At 44.4% G+C, this 26,828-nt stretch overlaps 2 protein-coding genes across 2 annotated transcripts; both read right to left on the bottom strand.

Moving 5' to 3' along the window:
• Positions 1-2,885: 2,885 nt before the first annotated feature.
• On the bottom strand, positions 2,886-5,214 carry LOC135489981 (uncharacterized). Its single transcript, XM_064775621.1, has 2 exons — positions 4,960-5,214; positions 2,886-4,676 (listed from the first exon to the last, which is right to left on the bottom strand). Exons 1-2 carry the CDS (start codon positions 5,212-5,214, stop codon positions 2,886-2,888), a joined length of 2,046 nt encoding a protein of 681 aa, XP_064631691.1.
• Positions 5,215-8,639: 3,425 nt separating this feature from the next.
• On the bottom strand, positions 8,640-15,173 carry LOC135489980 (uncharacterized). Its single transcript, XM_064775620.1, has one exon. The coding sequence runs from the start codon at positions 15,171-15,173 to the stop codon at positions 8,640-8,642; it is 6,534 nt and encodes a 2,177-aa protein (XP_064631690.1).
• Between the last annotated feature and the right edge of the window lie 11,655 nt (positions 15,174-26,828).

Below are 26,828 nucleotides of genomic sequence, written 5' to 3'. Positions count from 1 at the left end.
ATCCTGGTCTTAGGCACCAATGTGCGCAGTGGCACAAATGTGTTGTAAAGTATAGAATGATGCGAACGCCGTGGTTCCATAAAGTCAACTAAAATATATTTATCACTTAGAAACAAGCATAAAGGTTTACAGGTTACAAAAGGATAAAGAAGCCTGATTGGCTAATGGTGATCGTATAGTAAGAAGCTAAGTAGCTGTCAATCATGGGATGTGCGAGTTCCGGTCGCCACATAATTCCAGATGGAATCACTAAACACTAAAAGATGTTCGTATACATCCAGCTGGCACTTCCTATGAATAAATCCAACGTAAGTTCATATTCCTAATGTAATCCTGGAGGTAAGTCGGCGTCTTTGTAGAACGTCCGCCTCTAGTGACTGTCGGTTCCGGTGCTGCATTCTCTCTTTCATCTGGCAGAATTTGATCAGCCGCCGGCTGGTCACGCTGCAAATCGGCACCATCCTCCAAATCACGAGGGAGTTGATCATGAGCATCAAAAAACTCTGCTGCCGGTTCAGGATCATTGTCCTCCTCTTGTCGGTCAGCGTCAAGCAATGCTAATAACTCATCATCGCTCAGTTCGTCCTCGACAATGTCATCTTCTCCGGCAGCATCAGCTGGTATCTCCTGGGGAAGCAGAGCATTGTCGGGAACTCCTAGTTCCATTTCGTCTGTTTCGGTTTCTTCTATGGGTGCCTCAAAAGGCTGAGCTGCAGGTAACCCCATGTCAGCGTCATGTTCTTGGGCACCAGCAAGTTCTTGCTCGTCGGGAGCCTGGGCATCGTCGGGTAAACCCTGGATGTCCCCAGGTTCCGCTCCTACATGACTGTGGTCTACCTGGGCCTGTGGGAGTGTTGGTTGGTGCGGTACAGGTGCAGCAGGTATCGCAATACCACCTCCTCCCCCTCTCGGGACCACTCGCAGAGCCCCCAAAGGTAGATAGTGCCGGCGAGGCAGGGGTGCAACAGTCTTGGGCAAAGTTTCCTCCGGTGGATCAGCGAGGACCTTGTCCAACAACGGTCTTGGAATCCTTGGTGGCACGCACGGTTTCAAGCGATTATGATGCACGGCGATGCGCAGTCGTTTCGTCGGATCCTCACTCTGGATCCGGTATGTTACTCCAGGTAACCCGTTCGACGCCTGCATCCACTTCACTATTATGTATGGCCCAATCCAGGGCAAGGCCAACTTCCTGTGTCGATCCTTGGATACTGGGGTGTGGAGCCACACTTTATCACCCACCTGGTATGGGTGGTGCCGTGCCCATTTGTCGTATACTTTTTTCTGACGGTCCTTGCTGACAACGGCCATCAGCATTCCCATTCTTCAACCCTGGACGGTATTTAATCTCTACGTCTCCCCACGTACTGAGCTCGTTCATCCACCGGGTCCTCTTTTGGGTGACGTCCATCCTGGAAATATCAATATTGGCGGTGATATCAATCTGTTTCAACGTCTCAAAACTCTCCTGGCAGGCTGCCTCCCACACGAAGGGTGTGTTTTTCTCCGTTAGCTGGATCAGGGGTTTAGCAATCTTTGCAAATCCCTCTACAAATCTACGGTAGTAGGAGGCCAGACCTACAAAACTTTGGACCTGCTTGACCGTTTCCGGCACAGGCCAGTCTTTGACCTTCTGAATATTATTCGGGTCCGGTTTGATTCCTTTCTGACTCACGTGGTGTCCAAGAAAGATGATCTGATCCCTACACAAGTGACATTCACTTGGCTGAAGCTTCAACCCTGCCTTTTGCAGTCTCTTGAAAACCTCCTCAAGCACTTCAAGATGTTCATCGAAGGTCTTGGTGAAAATCGCCAGATCATCGAGGTAAGTCAGCAACACTCTCCAGCTCATCCCAGCAATGCTAGTCCCATCATCCGTTGGAAAAGTGGCGGGGCGTTACAGAGACCAAATGGTAACCGAGTTAATCAGTACAGATTGTTACCCACTGAAAACGCTTTCTTGTCCCTATGATCCTTGTTTACAGGGACCTGCCAGTAGCCAATGTTCAGATCTAGGTTGCTGTAATAAGTCGCGCCAGACATTGACGCCAACGAATCATCAATTCTAGGGAGCGGATGAGCATATTTTCTGGTGACGGCATTTAACTTTCTGTAATCAACACAGAACCGAAACGCTCCTGACTTCTTCCTCACCAGGACCACTGGGGACGACCATGGGCCGGAGCAGGGCGCCACGACCCCATCCTTAAGCATCCAACTTGCTTGTGGGATCAGACAAATAACAACATCATAAACTAACTGGATTTAATCATCTTCTTCGTCTACATATTCTGGCCGTGTGTTGACAGGGATTCTTTGGTGCTCGTAAGACGAATTTCGGCTTCATTTTATTGGAAATTTTCTGATCCGCCAGAAATTCGCATCCGGCTGTAACACTTTTTAGATGAAACGGAAAACGGCGGCCACATACTCCCCCCATGAGAGACCAAAGCTCAAAGGTCGAACCATACACTTAAAAGCCGTTCAGTAGGTCTATCACTAATGCCCAATGCCAGTCCAATTCACATAATGTTCAACTTCAAGTAATAATACGGAAACTAAGAACTATTAAACACACGCGCGCACACAAAACTAACTTGTCCAAAGATAACTATGAAGAACCGCGGATCGCGTATTTCAAATCACGTATCAAGTTATGTACTCCACTATGAATCGCGCACAACAAAAGCATTTTGGTAACTATAATCCAATTATCCTCGTATTTGTCTATATAGCGACAACAAGATTGTTCTATAATCCTCGTACGTTATCCACGATATTAACTCAATAATCCTCGTATACTATAGATTCTCCTTGATGCAAACTCCCTCTCACCAACGCGAGTTGTCGAGCTGTTACAGACTCTAATCCATGAACAGCTCCGCTCAGTCACTCTCCTCGAGAAGGCACAGCTTGTGCACAGGACGTTTGAGATGGTTTTCTCCTCTCTTGACCTCTACGACTCGGACAGACCCATCATCTCCAGGAAAGACAGCAGACACTAATCCCATTGGCCAGTGGCCCCTGGTCTTGTCGTCATCGGCTACCAATACCAAGTCCCTGACCTTCAGGTTACGCTGCTCAAACTGCCACATGGACCTTTCTTGCAAGGTCGCCAGGTATTCTTTGATGAACCTCTTCCAAAAATGGTTGGCTAAAATTTGCGACTGCCTCCACCTTTTCCTGTGCAGCTGGTCAGTGTCGTGAAACTCTCCTGGAGGTAACGCAACAGCTCGTCTTTGCATGAGAAAATGATTAGGAGTCGGGACCTCATCGTCACTTGGATCCTCACTTGATTTGCAAAGCGGTCGGCTATTCAGAGTTGCCTCGACTTCAACTAGCGCTGTATGCAGGACTTCATCCACGACCAAACTCTGCCCAAGGATGGCGGTAAGGGCAAGTTTCACTGACCGCACCAAGCACTCCCACACACCGGGGTGATATGGTGCTACTGGTGGCTGGAAGTGCCATCGAATCCCCTTCTGCAACAGCTCTCGGTCTATCTGATGCTGATTCCATTCTGCTAAAGCTTCCTTCAGTTCCCGTTGTCTCCCAACAAAATTGGTGCCGTTATCTGACCAAATGTCTGAAGGCTGTCCTCGCCGGCCAGTAAAACGTCTAAGGGCGTTCAGGAATGAGCTAGTATCGAGAGATTCAGCAACTTCTAGATGCACAGCCCGAGTGTTGAGACAAGTAAACAACACACCCCACCTCTTCACCTGTGACCTCCCACGTTTGACAAGCATAGGGCCAAAGTAATCAGTACCAGTTCTTGTGAATGGCGGGTCATAAACTGCAAGTCGAAAATCAGGTAGTTTAGCCATCACTTGGATCATCTTCTTAGCATGTCTCTTCGGGCATCCAATGCACGACCGCAACATTGACCTGACCTTGGACCTGATCTTCGGAATCCAAAATCGCTCATGCAGTCTCGCTAACACATGCTCTTGGCCCGCATGGGCAGTGTCCTGATGGAAGTGGAGGACCAACATTTCTGCAACACGGTTAGTCTTCGGTAGAATAATCGGGTGTTTGCTGTCCTCTGATATTGGAGCAAGAGCAAGTCGACCTCCTACTCTCAATATCCCGTCGATCAACACAGGTCTCAGCTTCTTCAATGGGCTAGTGTTTTTCACTCTTCCGCACCTCTGCAAGTCTGCGATTTCCTCAGCATACTCAGACCCTTGCACATACTTGATGACTGCTAGCTCAGCACCCTTCAGCTCTTCTGTTGTAATCTCTCTGCGCACGTTGGACTTGTCTTTAAGGTACCCAACAAACTTCCTCAGTATGGCAACTAGTCGCAACAGCTTGTTCCATGAAAAGTATCGATGAATCAGACGGTCAACCAGAGGTCTGCCATTTACTACTGGGGGTCTTTCTCCAACAGCAATCACTCCGACTAGCTTCTTCTGCTTTATCTCAGGATCATCTTCTGGTAGAGCTGATACTTCTGCGTTGGGCCAGCAGCCCTCTGCTTGCCATAAGAAATCTGGCCCTCGGAACCACTGTTCACTCTTCTTGAAGCTCTTGACTGATTGGCCTCGAGAGGCCAGGTCTGCCGGGTTAAGTTTCCCTGGCACATGGTGCCACAGCTCAGGCGTTGACGAGTCGCGTATCTCATTCACGCGATTGGCCACGTATGTCTTGAACCTTCTTTCCCTGCTACGGACATACTGTAGAGTAATGTTGGGGTCGGTCCAGAAATATCAGACAAATAACAACATCATAAACTAACTGGATTTAATCATCTTATTCGTCTACATATTCTGGCCGTGCGTTGACAGGGATTCTTTGGTGCTCGTAACACGAATTTCGGCTTCTTTTTATTGAAAATTTTCTGATCCGCCAGAAATTCGCATCCGGCTGTAACACTTAGCCTATAAAACAAATGACTGGAACACTTTTTAGATGAAACGGAAAACGGCGGCCACATTGCTCCTCCATCTCGTCTCTCACGTTGAAGGGTTGTCGACGAGCTGCTTGTTTAATTGGCCGTGCGTCTCCCGTATCGATACGGTGCTCCACCAGGTCCTTGAGGCCTCTGTCATTTGGAGTCTTGCTGAATACGTTGTTATATTTCTTCAGCAGGGTTTTCACACGTGGCATTTGCCCCTTCTTGAGCTTGCAACCAGACAGATCGACGGAGGGAACCCCTTCACTGTCGACTGCCTCAGCTCTTTCTTCTCGCTCTTCGAGCTGGAATTCCTCCATGAGCTCATACGTTCGTCGCACCACATTGGCTTGGTCTCCAGCCAATCTCCAAGGCAAATCCCTTTGGCGATTTCTAAAGGCTCGAACTCCGGATTCATAATACGAACAGGTATCAGGTCGTTTTCCACTGTCGCTGCTATCCACGAGACGACCAATCCTGGCGGGTTGTTCGGTTCTAGAATACCCTCATAGCTCAAATTTGGAAATCCGGGGCCATACGGCAAATAGGCTGGGATGATCACCTCAGTCCTTCCCGGGATCGTTGTTGACTTGAGGGCTCCAGCCGTGATGACATTTGGCAATATTGCCGCTTCAAGCAGTGGGAAAGGGACACCCCGGATGGTGACCTCCTTTCTCTGAGTGTTCACAGTCACGGCATACTCAAGCATGAAGTCCCATCCCAAAATGATAGGGCTATCGATGCCTCTCACCACTCGAAAAGAGAGTTGTAACCGTAGGGCTCCTAGGGTGACTGGGACTTTAGACAGTCCTTGAACGGGTAACATGTCTCCAGACACGGAACAGATCGCTGTTGACCGTGGGACCAATGGCCCTCCCTCATCTGGGGGATACAAGCTCCATACGTCGTCAAGCATAAGTGAGATGTCAGCACCTGTGTCGAACAACACGAGGACTTGCCGATCTCCAACACTCACTAAAACCCTGGGGATGATTTATTGAGTCTTTTTGGTATGCCGGGCTGCCGACCGACCCTCATCAGCAGCACAGATTAGTTTTCCGACTGCCGGGGTTGCCAGCAGTCAGCACTCCTATGGCCGTACTGGCCACAGTTATAGCAGTGTCTGTTGAAGCGGTCATTATACTGCCCATTGGGTTGAGTACAGGCAGGGAACCCCTTGCCTGAGCTCCTGTACTTCTTGAGTTGCCGTCGTCATGGTATCTACGATCATGCGAACCGTAGTCGTGGTGGTCGGGCTGCCTTCCCTGTGTCTGCCGATCCTGTCCTCGACCACCTCTGCCCCGACGACTACCTTGGCTGCCTTGTGCACCGCCACGTCCATGTCCTTGCTGCTGCAGCATCATACTCTGAACTTGTTCGGTTAACTTCTTTATGTCCTGGCGTAGGGCATCCATCTCGCCAATTTGTCCTTGAGGAGAGGGAACCCCTTCATCCTCTTGGTCTCGTACTCGGCAAACGGCGGCCTTAGGCGCCGGTTGGGGAAGGCCGACCTTACGGACCTGGAGGTACTGCTCCGCCAGCTGGACAGCGCCTCTGAGTGTGGCCGTGTTCTGTGTAAGGAGGTGCAGTTGGAGTTCTGCCTCTCCGACCCCTCTCATAAATTGCTCCTTACACAGGAGATCCCTCTGGACTTGGGGAAAATCCGCAAAAGCCGTGGCCGCCTTACGTATTACCCTTAGTTCGAATGCTGAGATTGCCTCATCAGACTTACGAACCAGGGTCATAAACTCCTGGCGGCCAGTTAGAAATAGAGGCAACGTCTGATGACGTCTCTGAACCGCAACGGCCGCATCGTTTGGTACAGGGGGGTGAAAGAGTTCATACCTCTTAAACCACATCGCAAAATCCTCGGAGGACTCCCCTGAAAAAACATTGAGTTTCGGGCGTGCCGCTGCCATGTCTGTTTTTTAGAAATAGATGCAGCAACTAATGAACATAAGTGGACAGGTTTTTTTGTTTTTTTGTTTACTTTTAGTACACAGGAAACCCCTTGTGTAACTAAAGGATCACATACAACAACATCTTAACACAGAGGGACCGTGGTTCGAAGTATCTCCAGTGTTCGGCGGTCTCCTGGGTGGGATGGATCCCGTCCGGGTCCAAGCGTTGGACGCGTGCCCACTGAAAGAATTCCAGGCCCCTGATGACTCGATACCGCGACACCCTGCTCTTGATGTCAACTGTTGGTGTGCCTTGATTGAAATTATCACGCCTGATGTGCTGATTTTTTTATGGAAAACATCGACATCAGCGGCATGTAAATTTAGCCTGGGCGGAAAAGTGCAAAAGATTAGCACATTTGAGCAGTCATGCGCCTTAATGCAGGTCAAAAGATGTTCTTTTTGTCGTTCATACGGGGTGAGAACTCGCTGCGAGTGGTGGTTGATCTGGGTTTGGCTAAGGTAAGGACAGGGTGGTGGCTGTCTGTAATCTCTTCGCGGAAAGATGTCATTCGATCCCACACAAACGACTATAATAAACGGGCCAGGTCGATGCTCGAGGTAGCGCTGTATGTTGCTGCATATGTCCCTGATCTTTCCCCCTGGGTGGACACTAAACTTTACCACCGCCTCGTGGTGTTGTAACGTTGTCTCACACTTCCGCAGAAGGGAATCACCAAACACTAGGATGCCCCTAGTCTGTTGGGCTTCTACGAAGCACTCGTCGTCCGCTGGGCTCTCCGGCTCCTTAAGCAACACCACTCGTCTATCCTCCTCCTCACTATCGGACTCTCCAGCGACCTCCGGCTGTCTGTATTTCTGCCTTGGCATTGTTGCACAAAACTATACTAGAAATACAATCCGAAAGACCCATTTTTATATGATGTGCAGCCCCTTACTATTAGATACCTGATCAGCACCCCATACACCATGGAGTGTGCGAGATCACGTGACCGTCACTGTCGGTGGAAAAAAACCCTACCAAAACAGTGTTTTAGGACCAAAACATAGCCAAGCAGCTTGATCGGACAATAACACACAAATGAACTGCGCATGTTCCTTTCCTTATTTAATCACAACACAAGTTGACGGAGATACAATTTAGGTAGAAAATTCCCGATTTCCTGCTTCTTTCGCTCTCGTAACTTGCTGCTGCTTCCAAGGCAAATTATCCGACAGCAAGTTACGCCGCAGATGTAACAAATTTCACCATCTGAAACATCAATATACTGTAAACCCCGTTATGGCACCAACATACTCCCCCCGATGGCGAGTCGAAGAAAACGAGGAACCATCCAAACAAACACGTGCCATAACCCACAGAACAGTCCAAAGAATTCAGTCCACACGATTCCAAGTGTCCTATCTTATACTAAGATTACTTAAGAATATCGCACGCACACACATGTAGCACAAAATCTTGTGCATTTAGGCTTATGCTCTATACTAAAGAAAATCATCGAAATTACCGCGGCCGCTCAAAGTGTCCACATTCACAATGACACGGAAAGTCCAAAATCATTATGATTCACCTTTTTTTTTTAAACACATCGCAAATACAACACGAATTACTAAATCCACTATATCGTACTAATAACCACTGATTATTGTCCAAATCAACGAACACAATCACGCATAAGTCCCAATCAACCATCCTCTATGGAACGACGCGAACATTTCTAAATGTCTCATAATCATGATAATCGGAATGTCTCATTATCAGCATACTTAGTGCATCTACGTGAAACTGGAACTCTGGCAAAACAATCCAAAGATTCCAAATGTTAAATATATAAGGTGGAACTTGAGCAACAATCCCAAGATTCCACTTTACTGATTTCTTCAAGGAGACATAATCTGTGAACTGGGCGCTTGTACAATGCTCCTCCTCCCTTTCTTACTTCTACCACTCTCACGCAGCCATCAGCTCCCGGAAATGTCTGAGTGACGATTGCCATTGGCCATTGTCCTCTTGGCCTGTCGTCATCCGAAATGAGGACCAAATCTCCAACCCTGACATTCCGTTGCTCCAACTGCCACTTTGTTCTTTCATGCAAGAGTGTCAAATACTCCTTGAGGAATCTCTTCCAGAAATGATCAGCGAGCACCTGAGCATGTCTCCATTTGCTCCTGTGATACTGATCGTTCTCAACAAATTTCCCTGGCGGTAGCCGAATGGCCCTCCTCTGCAATAGAAAATGACCAGGAGTGAGTGCTTCTTCATCCTTAGGGTCTTCGCTCGCCTTACAGAGAGGCCTACTATTAAGTATGGCTTGAGCCTCAACATGAGCGGTGTGAAGAGTTTCGTCTGATACTAGGCCTTCTCCCAGGATAGCCTTCAAAGTCCGCTTTGTTGACCGTACCAGTCTCTCCCACACTCCAGACATGTGTGGTGCACCAGGTGGCTGGAAATGCCATCTAATCCCTTTCTGACTCAGCTCAGCTTCAATCTGCCCTTGATTCCACTGTTCCATTGCCTCTCGCAATTCTCTCTCTCCACCGACAAAATTGGTTCCATTGTCAGACCACATGTCTGAGGGGCATCCTCTGCGTCCAATAAATCTCCGCAGGGCATTCACAAATGAACTGGTGTCCATTGACTCTGCTATTTCGAGATGTACTGCCCTCACGTTCATGCACTCGAACAATACTCCCCATCTCTTGACCGTCGATCTTCCACGCTTAACTAACATTGGCCCATAATAATCAACTCCTGTCCTCGTAAAGGGTGGATCATACGCAATCAATCGCATATCTGGCAAGTTTGCCATCCTCTGGGTCATCCTCTGAGCCAATCTCTTCCTGCATCCGATGCATTTTTTTAGTATCCTTCGTACTGCAAACCTGGCCTGCGGAATCCAAAAACTCTCTCGCATTTTTGCCAACACATGTTCTTGACCAGCATGTTTGGTTGCCAAGTGGAAATGCTCAATCAGCAAATTTGAGACGTGATGGTGCTTAGACAAAATCATAGGATAAGCACAATCGAACGACACTGGGGCTCCGGCGATCCGTCCTCCCACTCGTAACAGGCCATCAATCAGTACAGGGCTCAAACATTTCAGCTTGCTCTTGGTCTTGACACGGCCAATATTCTCGAGACTCTCTATGTCTTCCTGAAACTCAGCTTTCTGAACTGACTTGACAATGACTAATGTAGCTTCCTTCATGTCATCTGCTACAATCTTCCGTTCAACTGATGACTTGTCCCGTAGATAGCTGCAGAACTTCCTCAAAATGACAACAGCTCTCACCAATCGAGTCCAGTTCGAATACCTTTCCAGTAGCTTTGATACAACTGGCTTCTCCTCTACACCAATAGCTCCAATTATTCTTTCTTCCTTGATCCCAGGGTCTTCATTGGGCAGTGGCGGAACTTCTGCATTTGGCCAGTTCTCCTCTGATCCCCAGAGAAATTCTGGTCCTCTAAACCAGTGGCTTGCTTTGAGAAAGCTCTTGACTGACTGTCCTCTCGATGCTAAGTCTGCTGGATTCATGCATCCAGGATTGTGCTGCCACTGATCTATTTTTGACCCATCACGAATTTCACCAACCCTGTTGGCAACGTAAGTCTTGAACCGGCGATCTTCACTCCTGATATACTGCAACGTGATTTTGGAGTCCGTCCAAAAATATGTGTCCTCCACCAATAGATCCAACTCGCGGCGTACCAGTCCATCCACTCTGACAGCAATGACAGCGGCCTGTAGCTCAAGGCGTGGTACTGATACAAACTTAGCAGGAGCTGTTCTCGACTTCGCAATCAGGAAGGCACACTCTATTCTCCCGTCATCATATATTTTTCTCAGGTATGCCACACTTCCATAACCGGTCTCACTTGCATCGCAAAAATGATGTAACTGTATCCTGCCCTTTGTCTCAGCTGTGAAATACCAACGTGGTATAGCGACGCTCCGTAAACCAGGCAAATCCTTCTTCCAAGTCTCCCATGCTGCCAACAGATTTTCCGGAAGTTGCTCATCCCATCCATACTTGCAACTCAGTTGTAGGATCCGTTTGGCCACCAGGGTCACCGGTCCAACCATACCCATTGGATCATAGATGGCGCTATCTGCAGCAAGACACTCCCTTCTAGTGTTACTCTGGACTCCACTTTTCTCTAGCCCCGAGACCTGTAATCCAATGCTATCTTCCTCCACGTTCCATTTGACTCCAAGTGGTCTTTCTACTGTTGGTGTATCCAGGTCGAGGTCTACAGATCCGGTAGCACGTACTTCTCCAGGCAAGGCTTTTAGGACCTCAGTGGAATTTGACACAAACTTTGTCAACTGCATCCTTCCTTCAGCTAACAGTGCAATCAGGCCTAGCGATAGCAAGATTGCAACTCCGACCTTAGCGACACTCTTCAGGAAATCATCAACATAGAAACTTCGACATACTGCTGCTGCTACACCTGGATCGTACTTCCTGCCATGATCCTCAGCACATTTTCTCAGTCCAAACGTGCATGCACAGGGACTATCTGTAGCACCAAAGATGCGCCTCTTAAATTGACAAACAGCTGGGTCCCTTTCAAGTCCATCTCGCCACCACAGAAACCGCAACGCCTCACAGTCTGCTCTCGATACCTTAAACTGGGAAAACATGGCTTTGATGTCTGCTGTAACAGCCACCTTGTGCTCCCTGAACCTCATGAGCACGCCCAAAAGATTATTGTTGAGGTCGGGTACCTGCCCCAATTCCTTGTTAAGTGAGGTGTTCTTGAACTCAGCTGCAGCATCAAATACTACTCTTACACGTCCGGGTTTGTTCACATTCTTCACCCCGTGGTGTGGCAAATACCATACTTTGCCATTTGAAGAATCTGCCTCCTCCGGTGTAAGAACCCTTGCATACCCCTCTTGAAAATTCGCATCCATCGCTTGTTGGTACATCACAGCATACTCTGGATCCTTGTCAAAGCGTCTTTTCAGGCTGGCCAATCGTTTCTCTGCCATTAGCTTGTTATCTGGAAGCTCTGGGTTGCTACTCTTCCAGAGTAGTCCACTCTCATAGTAGCCTCCTTCTGTTTGATGGGTTGTATTCTCCAACAAAGCCAAACAACGGCGATCACCAACTGACATCATCTTTACATTGCTATCCTCAAATCCATGCTTCTCCACTTCCCATAACTTCTCAACCGCTTTTCTTAGGTTGGCATCTTCGCCTGTACTCCGGGTTTCTGAAGTTGCACCTTGGTGTGTAACGATGTGGTTGACATCCACTTCTGAGGTTGCACCATCTTGTATTGGGCCAGCCACACACCATCCAAGTGGAGTCCTAACAGCATACGGCTGATTGTTAGGGTCTTTACCATAGCAGCTTTCCAATACGGCATGTGCTATAGGCACACTCTCACCGATGAGCACCGATACTGCATCAATGTCGACCTTCGCAGCAGGTTGAATCCCCTTGAGATGATCATATGCAGCCAAGTCCATGGCTTCTCGATGATGCCGACTATCAATGTGCAGTTCACCAACAACATATGCCTTTGCTACTGGGATGACAGGCTGGTCTCTATCAATAGGCTGTAAACTACATGTACACACTGTGACATCTTTGGGTTGTCCTTGGACAAGAACTGTATTCACCAGAATTGATTCCTGTTTCCCCTTCAACTCCAATATCTTTGCCAATTTTTTTGTTATCAGTGTAGTGCTCGAACCCGTGTCTAGCAGTCCTAATGTTGTGGCTGACCTTCCATTTTCTGCTAGCACCCGCACTGGCACAACCTTCAGTAAAACATCCCCATGACCTGGCCTAGATGTTGACATGGCCCCAACCGTCTGGGAAGTGGAACCTGTCTGACTCCTTTCTCTGTCCTTATCCACAGCAGGTGTTGACCAAGACCCTCCAGGCAATCCCTCCTTGCGTTTGTCATTGTGTAACAGTGAGTGGTGGTCACCACCACAGGTCTCACATGGCTTCTTCCTCCTACAGTCTTTGATCCTGTGCTTTCCAAGACATCCATAGCACAAAAGATTTGCCCGTGCAAATTTTCTCCTAGCCTGAGGATCCTCTTTCTTGAACTTGAAGCAGTCCCCGATGAAATGACCCCTTTTGCAAAATCGGCACTGTGGCTTAGTGCTATCCTGCTTCTGCTGGTTGTCCTCGCTAGCAGCTTGTGTAGACAGAGTCGTAACCTTGATCTGCGGATTGGGTGCTAAGGCTGTCTGCTTAGACTTATCTTTCTTCGTGGCAAATGAACTACTGGTAGAATACGATGCTGATTTCACCTCAAACACTACATGGTTCACAACCTTGGCCTGGCGCTTTACGAAGTCGACCATATCAAACAAGTGTGGAAATCTATCCTGATCTTCTAACCTCGACACCTCTTTCACCCATCTGGCTTGTACTCCTGCTGGCAAACGATCGAACACAGCCCTTAGCGTCGCCTGAGTGTCGGCTTCCCTCAGCAGATCAAGATCCGACAGAGTCTTATACGCAGCATTCAACTGGTCAGAGAATTCAAGCAATCCTTTGCTATCCTGCTGGGTAATCCTCTTGCCACTAGTGATTCTCTCGATGCAAGATTTCACAATCTGATATGGTCTACCAAATCTGTCTTTCAATACGTTTAACGCTTGAGTATAACCATCCTTGGTCCCGTCGAAATGCAGAATTGCCTTATGTGCATCTCCCGTTGTGAGCATCAGCAACTGTGACAGTTTGAAGCTATCTGTAAAAGGCTTAGTCCCAACTCTCAAATCAAAGGATCTACGAAACTTGGTGTATTCTGAAGGAGTACCATCAAAAGACATAGGTGGAGGAGTAGGCAACTCAGTCTGAAGCGCTAATTTCTCCAATACTAATGCTAATGTTGCGTCACTCGATGCGCCCTGGCACCTCCCCCCATCAGGAAGCTGATGATCGACTTGACTAAGACCAGCTGGGTTGAGCTCCATTGACCCTGCACCCGGTTGTACTTGATATGAGTTTCGAGGCATTTGACCCGCCCCTGCTCTTCCTTGATGGTAATCAACTTGTGTCCCTGCAGCTGGAAAATGCTCTTGCCCCCTGCCATGATAGTGTTGCCTGCTATCATCACTGCTATGATGCACAACATTTGAAGGGATTTGACTAACTTCCATTTCGGCTTGGGGCTGATAGTTTGTCATGGAACTAGTGTATGCACACATTGGCTTAATACCGGTATTACAAATGTCTCTTGCCATCCGATCTCTGTAGCATAGGTCCTGATGTACGGCACTGCTCCTATGTCCATGATCCATATAGTCACCTCGATCTGTGTAGCTAAGACCTGCACTGTGAACTTGATTTCCCCTTTGAAATCTGCCTTCACCATTTACCCGGCCTGAGTACTGTGCTTGGCTCGCGCAGTCCAGTAAATACTGAACGGATTCGTAATTCTGATGGTTTATATCCTGATACAATCCTGTGTAGGTTTCCTCCTGTATCATTGGCCTTGACTGGTCGTAACATTTTTTAGTGTCGCTTTCCTTATCTATAGGCCTACCACTGACTCCCGGTTCAGGCTTTAATCTAATCACTCCTGGCGAATTGCCAATAGCTCCTGATCCCATGGGTGTGAACCTCACTGCATCCGGGTTGAGCCCCATCCCAGGGCTTACTTCATTTTGACTATGCACTGTGTGCCGTGCAATTTTGCGTACCGGTACTCTGCTGTTTGCTACATGTATATTATCACCAATCTCCTTGGTTATAACAGACTGCTGTGCTCCCTTTATACCAGCCTGGCGTTTTCCCATCTCATACTCCAAAAGTAATCCCAGCTTCTTGCATTCCTCTTCCATAACGTGAATCTCATTTTCTAAATTACATCTATCCTGTTTCTGAGCAGTGGTCCCCTGAGATTCACAATTCTGAGCTTTATGCAAAACTCCACTGCTATGAGTATCATCCGACAGTGGCGCCATCCCATTAGCGACGTTAGAACTATCCATGCCCTGCATTTGAGCCAGGTAACTAATTTGATTCCTTGCCACTTCCAAAATAGGCTTTACCTGTCGTCCTATTTCATAATATCTGTCCCATGCGACGCGTGCCTCGGGCTGTAACGCCACAGCACTAAAATTATCCAGCTGTTTCCTGTATTTCTCCGACGATGAACAGATGTCCTCCTCAGCATCCTCAATTTCCTCTACGGACATTTCTGTGAGCCCTCCCTCCAATTTACCAACCTTCCTCAACACTATTGCTGATAATTGACCCAATGATCTTTTAAAGGACACACATTTCTCCGCAGCGATCGCATCCCAATCGAGTAACGAGCTAGGCCTCCTGTTCCTAGGCCTCAAAGACTGGTTCCCAATACCATGCTGATCTGCCATATTCAAAATTTATGTATGCCTTAAGCAAATCCCAAATTGTCAAATATCACCAGTGTCCCTTTAAAACTCACACAAACCTATTAACGTTGATCATTGCAGCAAAATCCTATGTTGCTATGCTCATCATATTTATAATGTCACGAACGGAAATGAAGAAACTGCAGTCCTAATTAAAATCCGTATCATCAAAAACTAACTGGACCAAACTTGTTACATCAGCTACCAATATCCCAAATGAGTTGCCGTCCTGGGGACGAGGTAATAAGAAATCCGTGCAAGACACCGAGTACACCCTCTGCTGTACACATAAATCCTAGGGACGAGTATTAATAGCCACTCATTTCCGTGGGCTTTTCCGACACTGTCAAAACCATCCAAATTAAGACTCAGCAAGTTACCAAATGATCGGACAATAACACACAAATGAACTGCGCATGTTCCTTTCCTTATTTGATCACAACACAAGTTGACGGAGATACAATTTAGGTAGAAAATTCCCGATTTCCTGCTTCTTTCGCTCTCGTAACTTGCTGCTGCTTCCAAGGCAAATTATCCGACAGCAAGTTACGCCGCAGATGTAACAAATTTCACCATCTGAAACATCAATATACTGTAAACCCCGTTATGGCACCAACACAGCTGATCAAATAACTTGGCAACCCCTAAGTTATAAATTACAGTGCCTTGGTAATATGCATGCAGTCATTATTTACGAATATATCTCATTTGGTTTGGGCCGAAACAAATGCACAATTGCGTCCGGCAGTGCTTGCACTGCAGTGTGTTTGTATGTGTATCAAAACGCCTCCCGAAAATTCGATCACAAAACCCCCTTTTTCTGAACTAGCATTCAGTTTTTTTGCTTCACGTTGGGCGCCAGCGTGAATTTGGCATATTCCGCCACACTCTCCTGCTGTGGGTAATCATAAGGGGAAGTCTTGCATCGGATAACGGACTTTTATTCTGCCAAAACCTAACAGAAACTGTAGACTTAGTTTCGCGCCAGCTTCAAGAGAGTGTATCACTCCGCGGACCTGCGCACCTTGCTCGGATCTATGGGGCGCCTGCCCACCTATATTATGTCGCCGTCACAAAAGGGTAACTCGTTTGGACTTTCAGGACTCCTGACATAACCAGTGATTTTCAATATACCTGCCTTTTGATATTTTTGTACCCGCGGTAGGAGTATCAAAAACCTGTATCTCAGGATTGGCTGGACCTTGAAACCTTCCTAATAAAGTAAACTATAAATTCACAAACTTGTCATCTCATTCTTTTGTATACACCCTTTTCACCTGAAAGTATTCGTTGCTGAAGAACAGAGTTTCAGCATCGAAGTTCCAGACCCTACAATGTCCTACGGTTTAACATTCAAGAAAGAGAGTGAAGTAAACAGGTGGTTGGCTAAATGTGATATGACATACTATCAGAATCAGGTGAATTTTGCTGCTTATTGTGCCACAACGTTGTTTGGACTCCCGGATGTGACAGAGGTTACAGTACCGCTTGTCAAATCCATCTACCAATTTCATGTTTACTATAAAGTTAGGAAGATACTTAAGCAAATGGAAGTACCCTTACCCACGGATGATGCATTTAACACTGCTAACAATCACTACAGTGTAACAGAATTTTTCAGATTATGTAATGAATTTAATGTATCTACAGACTTTGATTTTAGAACAAAGAAAGGAGACAATTATGGTTTAGGAACAACATATTTTATGGGTTATGGGGTTCATGGAAATGGATTCATAGATCATAGAGATCACTATGCTTTACCTGATAAACATTACACCTATGCTCAATCGTTACACATAGCTAAGATAGAGAGAAGTGTTCAGAATGATGATGGTTGGAAATACTTCATTAAGGTTGATAGGAAAAGCTTAACTGAGCCTGGAATTGTTAGACTCAACGACAGCATAAGAACTTATGTTTACTGTATTTTAGGAGCACAGGCTGAAGCAAGGACAGCGATAATTGGTAGTTTTGGAACTGAATTGGACGCACAGAAACTATTCTTAAAACTCTTACAAGATTCAATTGACCAACACGTGGATATCCCAACTTCAATTGCTAGGTACCAGAAAGCATTGTCTGACACTCCTACGAGGTTAGATTATGTAAAAGCTCCAGGATTGTACATCGATCCTTAAGATTGGTAAGATCGAGAATTAAAACAACAACATCTTAGTTGCTCCCAAACACTTAAAACCTGGTAAAAATGACATTAATGATAAAAAGACTTTGCCTCCTCCAATAATGTAAGGTTCGGGTGTTAAGAAAATATGAGTTAAAACTAATGCTATTGGTGGTAAGAAACCTGTTATTCACAGTCATGTTGATCACAGTACTGAGCTTGGTAAGACTCCTGTTACTACCAAGACTAGTAAACCTGGTAAATCAGAGCTCGAGTCGGTCTCTGCTCTCAGGGCAAAGTCAAGCAAAGCACTCTTGACGGAGTCAGAGTCCGACTCACATGATACAATCAAATTCCTACTTTATTCAGTGGTTGGGTGTTTATTTGTTTTATCTTTAAGTTAATTATTCTTCCATTTATTACCTGTAATTAAAGTTAAATAAATATGGAGGAAGAAGGAGTAGAAGAGTTAGAACTTGATTAATTGGAAGGTTATGGGGTACGTTTGATCCTGATGGTCAGTATCGTTGGGGGTCCTGTTGATACTGATGTTGACGACACAACACAATACAACACAAATGGAAGAAATTTGACTGCTGAAACTACCTTTTCAACTCCAGAAAGAGTAAGAAGTACTAATCCTGAATTGATGGGAAAAGATTTAGAATACACTGCTATTATGGATAAACTAGGTAATGCATTGAACAGGACAGGATGGAAATATGAGAAGAATAAATTGAGTTATCTTGCACCACGTATTCATGTGGAAGAAAACAATCTGTTCTTCAAACTGGAGAAGGATGAATTAAAGAGCTTTACAGATAAACACAAAGATAATATGAGGGCCGAAGGTGAACTTAGGTTGATTCCTTTTATAACTAAAAATGGTGGTAAGTTCCATTCCAAGTCATCATTAAAAACTAAATTTGTTACTACTTTTGTTAAGATGATAGAAGGAAAGATTGCACCTGCTAAACCAACATCTATCACCCAAAACTATCAAGATTTGCTAGATAGTGGGGAAATCAGAAGACCGACGCCTATGGAAGGACCGGCCTCAGTAAGTTGGAGCGTTAAAAGGGGCTGGTGATGATTTAGCTTCAATTAAAGAGGTTAAGGATAGACAAATAGAAGAGTTGAAAATTTGAAAATCTACAAAGAGACTATGTAAACTCTGTAGAAGAAGGTGTTGGAAAAAGAGAAGAGTTAAAGAAAGAAATTGATAAAACGATTGACCAATTGAGTAAGGAACAAAAAAAAGTATTTGAGTTAGACCGAGAAATGGAAAGTGGTACAAGCAGAATAAAACGTTTAATTACAGATGTCTTGAAGAAACCAGACTCAGTGATACCTCTAAAAGATAGAATTGAGTTACTTTTTAAGATGGAAGGTTTAACCATTACTACTATTGTAACTGCAGCAATTATGTTATTTACTACTCTAGACCTGAGTATCAGTAATGCTTTGTCTAAAGTTGTACCTAAACCAACCCAACACCAGGACCAGGACCAGGACCAGGACCAGGACCAGGACCTTAACCTGATCCTAAACCTTCGATACCAGATAGGGTTAAAGAAGGACTCAAGAAGTTCGCTGAATGGTTAAAAGAAATGGCTAAGAAATCAGCTGCAGCTTTACCAGGAATAATCGGTTCTTTCATTTCATTCCTTTTGAAAACATTAGGTTCCATTGTCTGCTTTATGGCTGAAAAGGTTGTTATCTTATTAATAATTGTTATTAGCTCCGTAATCTATGGTTTAATTGAAGGTGTTAAAAGAATTTTTAAAAGGAACTATCGAACAAGGAAATGTTTATTCTCGATTTTCTAAGTAAATAAATAGTATGGTTACAGGAGGATTACTAAATATTGAAAGAAAGCATAAGATTCAACTTGGTTTGAAGGCTGATAGACAAAATCACATTATCACTCATAACCCACCCCTCTTCTGCTAATCCCAAAGAAACATTGTATGTTAGAATACCGGCATTGAGAGAGAATACATTCTTTGTCCCTAGATCTCTTTATCTGTCGGCTGATATCACCATTTCCGGAGATTCCAAAAACAGTGTGGTTAACAACCTCGGTAGAAACTTTATCTCTAAGGTGGTGGTCTTATGGGGAACAGAACAGATATTTGATCTCAATGAATACAGTTATTATTCAACATTTAAAGATTTATGGTTAAAAGAGGAGGAAAGAGAAGACAGGGTGTTTCAAGGTATTCAAACAGAAGTCCTCAGGAAGTTAAGATATGGTGTAGCTGAAGCTGATGTCACTGGTGAAACTAGTGATGAAAAGACACTTAAGAACGTGTTCGGTACTAAATACAAGATACCATTAGATTTTGAACTATTCTACAACCATGCTCCATTTTAAAAGTTTCCGATTCAAGAGGAAATTATCATTGTAATCGCATTAGCACTCAAGGAGGAAATCATCAAACAAACACCACCGCAAACATGAACTACAAACTTGAAAATATCTGCTTTGAATATGACACAGTGACTCACAAAATGATTGTCAGTCAACTGAGTAACACGTACAATTCAGGCTTCTCAATCTTTTACGATTGGGTAGACCACTTCAAGACAGTCGATGTCACTTCAAATGAAACATTAATAAACGAGAATATCAATTTTCCAAGGATGTCCATTAAAGGCATATTGCTTTTATTCGTGTCTGATTATGCCAATGGAGCAAGAGATTCCGAGAGGTTTGAAAACCCTCACATCAGTAAAGTACAAATTACAATAGAGGGTGTTGCCAATCAAGTGTTCCCAGAAGGAATGAGAATGATGGATCAATGGGACAAGATCAAGAAAAACTTCATGTCTGAGGATTTGAAGAAAACTCACGGCTGTTACATGACAATTGAGAAATACTATGGTGTCTCTGATCATTATGAATTATGGTTGGATTTGAGAACCACAGAGGACAACCGTGTACATGGATCAGGTAAGAAGCTTCAAAACACAAAGGATGGAATCCAGTTGTCGATAACAAAGAAAGCTGGTAAGGGACTATATAAAATGCACTTATTCGTGGTGTCTGATGCTCAGGTTAACATCCAGAATTCTCAGATTACTTCTTTACAACATTAAACATCTTCTACTTCCCAAAGCTACTGTATTTCGATGCTGAAACTCTGTTCTTCAGCAACGAATACTTTCAAAATATCCATTTATTAAATGATATTATTCTATTGTGTGTAGTATTCCGTGTTATCCTCTATTTTTTAAGTATAGGGAAATGCGTTGGGATGGTTTTAGGATTTATCATTTAGCCATTCTTAGTGTTTTTGCTCCAAATATTGCTGAAATATTATGTCCTAGATTCCTACCAACGCCTTTCTCTATTAAGTATCCTTTTCCTACCACACAAGTATTCCTCAAAGTCCTCTGTGGGCTGTAAAAATGATGCCCCCCCCCCCATCTACCTTCTGTTCTTCCAAATATATAGAAGCCTGAGTTGCATGGAGAGACTCCTTGTTGGCTAAGTTTTCATTCACTCCAAATCGGTATTATGAGGACAAAGTCACAACAGGAAGACAGGATTAGATCATGAATTAATGCGGTCACAGGGTAATGATTTCCTTCATTCAGAAGCTGTTTGATTAGGCCTAGCTCAGTAATACTTGAACCCGACTCCTGCTTGTCCCATTAAAGGAACAATATAGGCAGCAGCTGGGCAGGCAAGATAAAGTTACACAAAGCCGCCTATAGGGGTCTCTCACATCTCACAGTAGGTCGAAATGAGTCACGCTTGTACGAGGGATATATTTAGTGCTAAGTCTGACATGACCAAGGGCCCTTACTGTGTGTACTTAGTGACTTGAAGATGGCCAAATTAGCCCCTCTCCTCCTGCCTGGAGCTATGAACCAGGGTTGAACAGGATTATCGAAATCATATCATATAACCCCCCCCCCCCTCCAAGTGAAGTCATCCAAGTGAAGATCTACTCCAAGCAATATTAAACTGTGAAGCAATTTTGGCGCTCTCACAGACTTTCAAGGTGGCTGCAATCTCGCCTGCATTACAGTTATGATACAGTAACTGTAACGAGTGAAAAACAGTGACGGTAATTGCGCTATTAAGAAACGCTAGACAACCTAAGCTGACTTTAGATAGTGAATGTGAGGGAGTCCTCCATTTTTACTCCTCGCCGATGGTCTACTGTTTCTCTCAGCTGTTTAATACTGGATGTACATCTGGTTTGAGGACAGTTTCACCTTGGACTATTCCTCCTCAGAGACTGATTCTTTACTTTGGACAAGTCTTCATCTCTTCGGACATGTTCGTTCTTTTGCCATCATATCTTTTGGGACTTCATCTCTGGGGTCAATATATCTCTTTCGCCACTACATCTATCTCCTGGGACAATATATTACCTTCACCACTACATCTATCTCCCGGGACAATGGGCCATATAAATAAAAACTAGCATTTGCTTTCTCTACTGATTTTGAAGCATTTGCTTGTACTCTTATGAATAAAACCGTAGCAAATGCTCGGAAATTTAAGTCTGCTACAAGTCAAAGCAAACGCTTTTTAGCCTCTAGAGTATGCTTCGAAAGGGAGGAAATGCTTGTCTTCATATGAATAAATTATAGCATTAGTTTTGTACTTGATAGGAAATGCTTCGATTTTTCAATGTTGCTCCTGAGGTGGCTGGAAAATTGAAGTAAGAGGTCTGTAATTTTCCTAATGGCTGATTTTATGAGTTTTGGTCACGAAAATTGTATTTGCCATGAAAGCCATGCCGTGCAGATACATATGCATCGATTTTATGAGGCCACGTATAGCGGAGGTCATAGCATTTGACAATTTATTCGGTGGACACTGGAGATGGATCTTTGAGCACGAAAGACCTAATGTTAAGTGTTTGTTCATAATCTGCGAGAACTCAGGTTTCGGTCTGGCAAGGTAGAGGACAAATTTTTCTATCAAAGTAATCATTCCAAAACAATTGCAAAGGGGCTCTCCCTTAGCAGTAGAGGCTCTTTGATTAAATTGATGCAGGACTTCCCCAGTTAGACGACAGATGAGTCAAATGCTTCAAAATCGGTAGAGATAGCAAATGATAGTTTTTATTCATATGGTCAAATATTTCTCTTTCGCCGCTACATCTCTTGGGACAATATCTCTCTTTCGCCACTACATCTATTTCCTGGGACAATCTTTCACCACTACATCTCTTGGGACAATATCTCTCTTTTACCACCACATCTCTGGGAAGAATTTCCTTACTCAGTAGTAATAGGAAAATGGAAGTACGTCAATCCACAACTTTTTTGGTATGAGCCCAAAAAACCTTGTCTTTGGCATTAATTTTAGGAAAAAGACAATTCCTAGAGCCATTTGAGCTCAATTTCAGTAAAAAGGCAATTCCTAGAAATACGAATTTTCCCTATTACTACCCCCTCCCTGTACATTGGTCTTCTTTTTTAGCTCAGCTGACAAAGTCAGCGGAGCTAGTAGAATAGCTGTTCAAATGGTGTCCGTCCTGCAATCCATCCATCCATCCATCCATCCATCTAGGGACCCATCTGTGGACAAAATTGGACATTTCTGATTGGGAAGGCCTAGCCACTTCGTTGACGGTGCTAAATTAGGAGTTGCCCAAGGTGAACTCAAAACACGAAAAATCAGCGCGATCCGACCTGTATTAAGAGAATGAGGTCATTTCGCGTTTAGATTTCTTTCCCTTTTTACCTCGGTCCACAGAGCAAATATTGTTTTCAAATGTGGCTGAATATTTTTTAATATTTTTTCATTTTTTACTTTTAATGGAATTGATATAGTTTTCACCGCCAGTTAGCGCTGCAGGCACATTGACTGAATTTTGGCGATTTCAAATTTGGCGGTGGCTCAACTTTTTGCAAGCAGTGCCGCTGATTGGCCGATCGATAGAAGAGATGCCACCATTTAAAAATGGCGGTAGTCGCTGCTTCAATGAAGATGAGTGAACTTTCTCATGTTCAATCGGTTGATACTCTTTTAATCAACATGACCATGTACCTGAAATTTGTTTAGGTACTGAAAAGAGTCTATATAATTCAGATTTATCGATAGTTTTTTATAATATTGCGGAAATTTTGTGCACAAATTAGCGAAAGTTGGTGCTCGTCTCATGTCATTTTAGAGCGAGAAATTTGTTTCCGTCGATCTCTACCACTGAAAAATCGCTTGCATAGCTTCGAATTTTTGTGAAAATAAGTATCTGAACTTGGTTTCAAATAGTCTAGAGAGTTACCTTTGTGGTGATACATATGGTATGTGATAAATATTTGTAGAATTTGTGAAATTCGGTTTTCAAACGTGCCGATGAAGCAAGCGATCTCGCGTGAATTTTGCAAGTCCTGATATGTCGACCGGGTGTCAAAAATCACTCGCCTAAATTCAATTCAAAGATCAAAAATAATATCTGAACTTAGTTTCAAATAGCCTACGCAATTATCATTTCGGTGATATATAATGCATGCATGTAATAATTGATTAATCTGCCTAAAACGCGCAATTAAAACGGCGAAAGATCGTGATAAACACTCTGGTGGCGGTCGCACTAAATAACGGTATCAGGCTGTTTCGCTACATTGCCAGTTCGCTACCAGTCGTTTCGCTACATGTGGCGGTCGTTTCGCTACATGGTAGGTTGTTTCGCTACATGGGTGGAGTCGTTTCGCTACATGATGGGTACGGTCGTTTCGCTACATGGAGGAAGTTTCGCTACATGGGTGGAGTCGTTTCGCTACAGGGATGTAGGTCATTTCGCTACATCGTAGGTCGTTTCGCTACATGGGTGGAGTCATTATTTTTACTCTATTTTACCCTACTATAATTCCCGGTGGTGACTACAAATTTATTATAGCACAGTTTGCCGGTAAAAAAACTTATACGGTTTGATGGCGCGCAAGGGGTTCTTGGCGTCCTGGCCTGGGTTAGGCCACATAAAAAAAAGAGTTGGTGATCGTCCCCGCCCGCCCCTACGAAAAACGCCCGGCCCCATTTTTTGTTAAAATCCTAAAAAAGTTGGTATATTGTTCTATAGGGTCAGAATTGCACGATTTATTTCTTTATTTTTATTACTTGCTTAGAAATATCTGTAGGCCATGCACATTTGTCTCTTTTACTTTTTTGAGGGCCCTGAAAAGGGCCGTATATCAATGCTGCACCAAAGGCCTAGCGCCTCCTAAGGATACCGCCCCGGATTTCTCGTGCCAGTCTATGTTGTCCGTCGTCGTTGAGATGCACACCATCACTCTTCATCTGCGACTGCCGGTGGATAGACTTAAGTTCGATTAAGTCGATTCTCTTATCTTTTCTCAATAACGCGTTGATCTTGGCGACACACGCTCAACTGCCAATTATGCATTAGTCTGGTGGACACGAGGTTGGCCTTAAACTTGCTTGAAATCGAAAATTTGGACAACACACGTGTACTAAAGTATGGGCGGTTATTACCGCAAATAAAGACAAACCAAAGCAAAGACACCTGTGTAGCATATCAAGGACACGTAGATTGATACTCCTGGGCGGTTATTACCGCAAATAAAGACAAACCAAAGCAAAGACACTTATGTAGCATATCAAGGACACGTAGATTGATACTCCTGGGCGGTTATTACCGCAAATAAAGACAAACCAAAGCAAAGACACTTGTGTAGCATATCAAGGACACGTAGATTGATACTCCTGGGCGGTTATTACCGCAAATAAAGACAAACCAAAGCAAAGACACTTGTGTAGCATATCAAGGACACGTAGATTGATACTCCTGGGCGGTTATTACCGCAAATAAAGACAAACCAAAGCAAAGACACCTGTGTAGCATATCAAGGACACGTAGATTGATACTCCTATGTGTGCCACATCAAAGACATCTGGACCATACACCACATCAAAGATAACGATGCGAAGTCAACAGGCGGCGCCACCGTCTTGGGACAAGTAAAAACGATTTCGACAACTATAGGTTTTTGTTGATATAAGCGACTATTTTTATTTTTATAATCATTTTTTTCTCGCAGTGAAATTTTTATTAATTGATTCAACTTCAATAAGTTAAATGAGAAGAAAAATAAATATCTCGACTTGAAAAAAAAAATTTAATTTCAAATTTTTTTTCTTGACATGAAAAAAAATATCTTGACTAGAAAAAAATCATTTCGACTAGAAAAAAAAATCATTTCGACTTTTTGAAGCAAACGGCTTGCCATAGGAGAGAGGTGGCAAATAACAACAACGTCAACAGGCAGCGTACGGCCGCCAGCAATCTACAGTGGCGCCGCCTGTTGACTTCGCATCGTTATCTTTGACGTGGTGTATGGTCCAGATGTCTTTGATGTGGCACACACAGGAGTATCAATCTACATGTCCTTGATATGCTACACAAGTGTCTTTGCTTTGGTTTGTCTTTATTTGCGGTAATAACCGCCCAGGAGTATCAATCTACGTGTCCTTGATATGCTACACAAGTGTCTTTGCTTTGGTTTGTCTTTATTTGCGGTAATAACCGCCCATACTACAGCGCAAACGGCAGCATTCTGACATATAGAAACATGTGGTCTGATTCTATTTTTACTTGTCATTTAGTGATCACGCGTCCAACCTCGTATGCAGGGTAATGTGGCTTTCTCATTGGTCGAACGTTAATTTTGTTCACAGCCTTATAAGGCACTTGAGCGCAACGCAGTATTTCTCTGAAGGAGAAAAGCTTGATGGGTTATATCCGGTACGCGCAAGACTACCGCAAAGACTTATGGGTACGTACCGCCAGCTCCCCCGGTCTGTACATCTTGATTGTAGTATACTCGAGCATTTTTTCCCTAAATTCACAACAAATATTTTAGCCCGGAGTTTAGCACAAACTTGAAAAAATAATGACTCCACCCATGTAGCGAAACGACCTACGATGTAGCGAAATTACCTACATCCATGTAGCGAAACGACTCCACCCATGTAGCGAAACGTCCTCCATGTACGACCGTACCCATCATGTAGCGAAACGACTCCACTCATGTAGCGAAACGACCTACCATGTAGCGAAACGACCGCCACATGTAGCGAAACGACTGGTAGCGAACTGGCAATGTAGCGAAACGACAGTAAACCCTAAATAACGACCGGTAGGGCCGGCGTCTGGCGGAGAAAAAAAGGTAGCGCCCGGAGGTTGAAACGGGATTTTTATGCACTTTTAACTGTATTTATATGTTGTTTGGATGTATTTCTAACAGTTCTGTAACTTTGATGACCAAGCTTGCGCCCAAAGTTGGTAAAATTGATGCTTGTTTATGGACTGCGCTAGCGACCGGAGAATTCGCCGTCGGCCATTTTGGCTACGGTCCCTGAGTTGTTGTGGATGGCAATTTTGCAACAAATTTCGCCATTTACGTTTGTTTACAATTATTTTGAAAGTCACATTATGACATCGTAGTATGAATCCCACTGCAGTTTCGTTACGCAGCAATGCTCATGTTTTTGGTTTGCAATCCTGTACTGTCTGTACACTGCG

Source organism: Lineus longissimus, chromosome 6 (assembly GCF_910592395.1).
Source record: "Lineus longissimus chromosome 6, tnLinLong1.2, whole genome shotgun sequence".
In the NCBI taxonomy this organism is placed as follows: Eukaryota; Metazoa; Nemertea; class Pilidiophora; order Heteronemertea; family Lineidae; genus Lineus; species Lineus longissimus.
The sequence above is the reverse complement of the archived record's forward strand: the minus strand, read 5'-3'. Positions and strand labels throughout refer to the sequence as shown.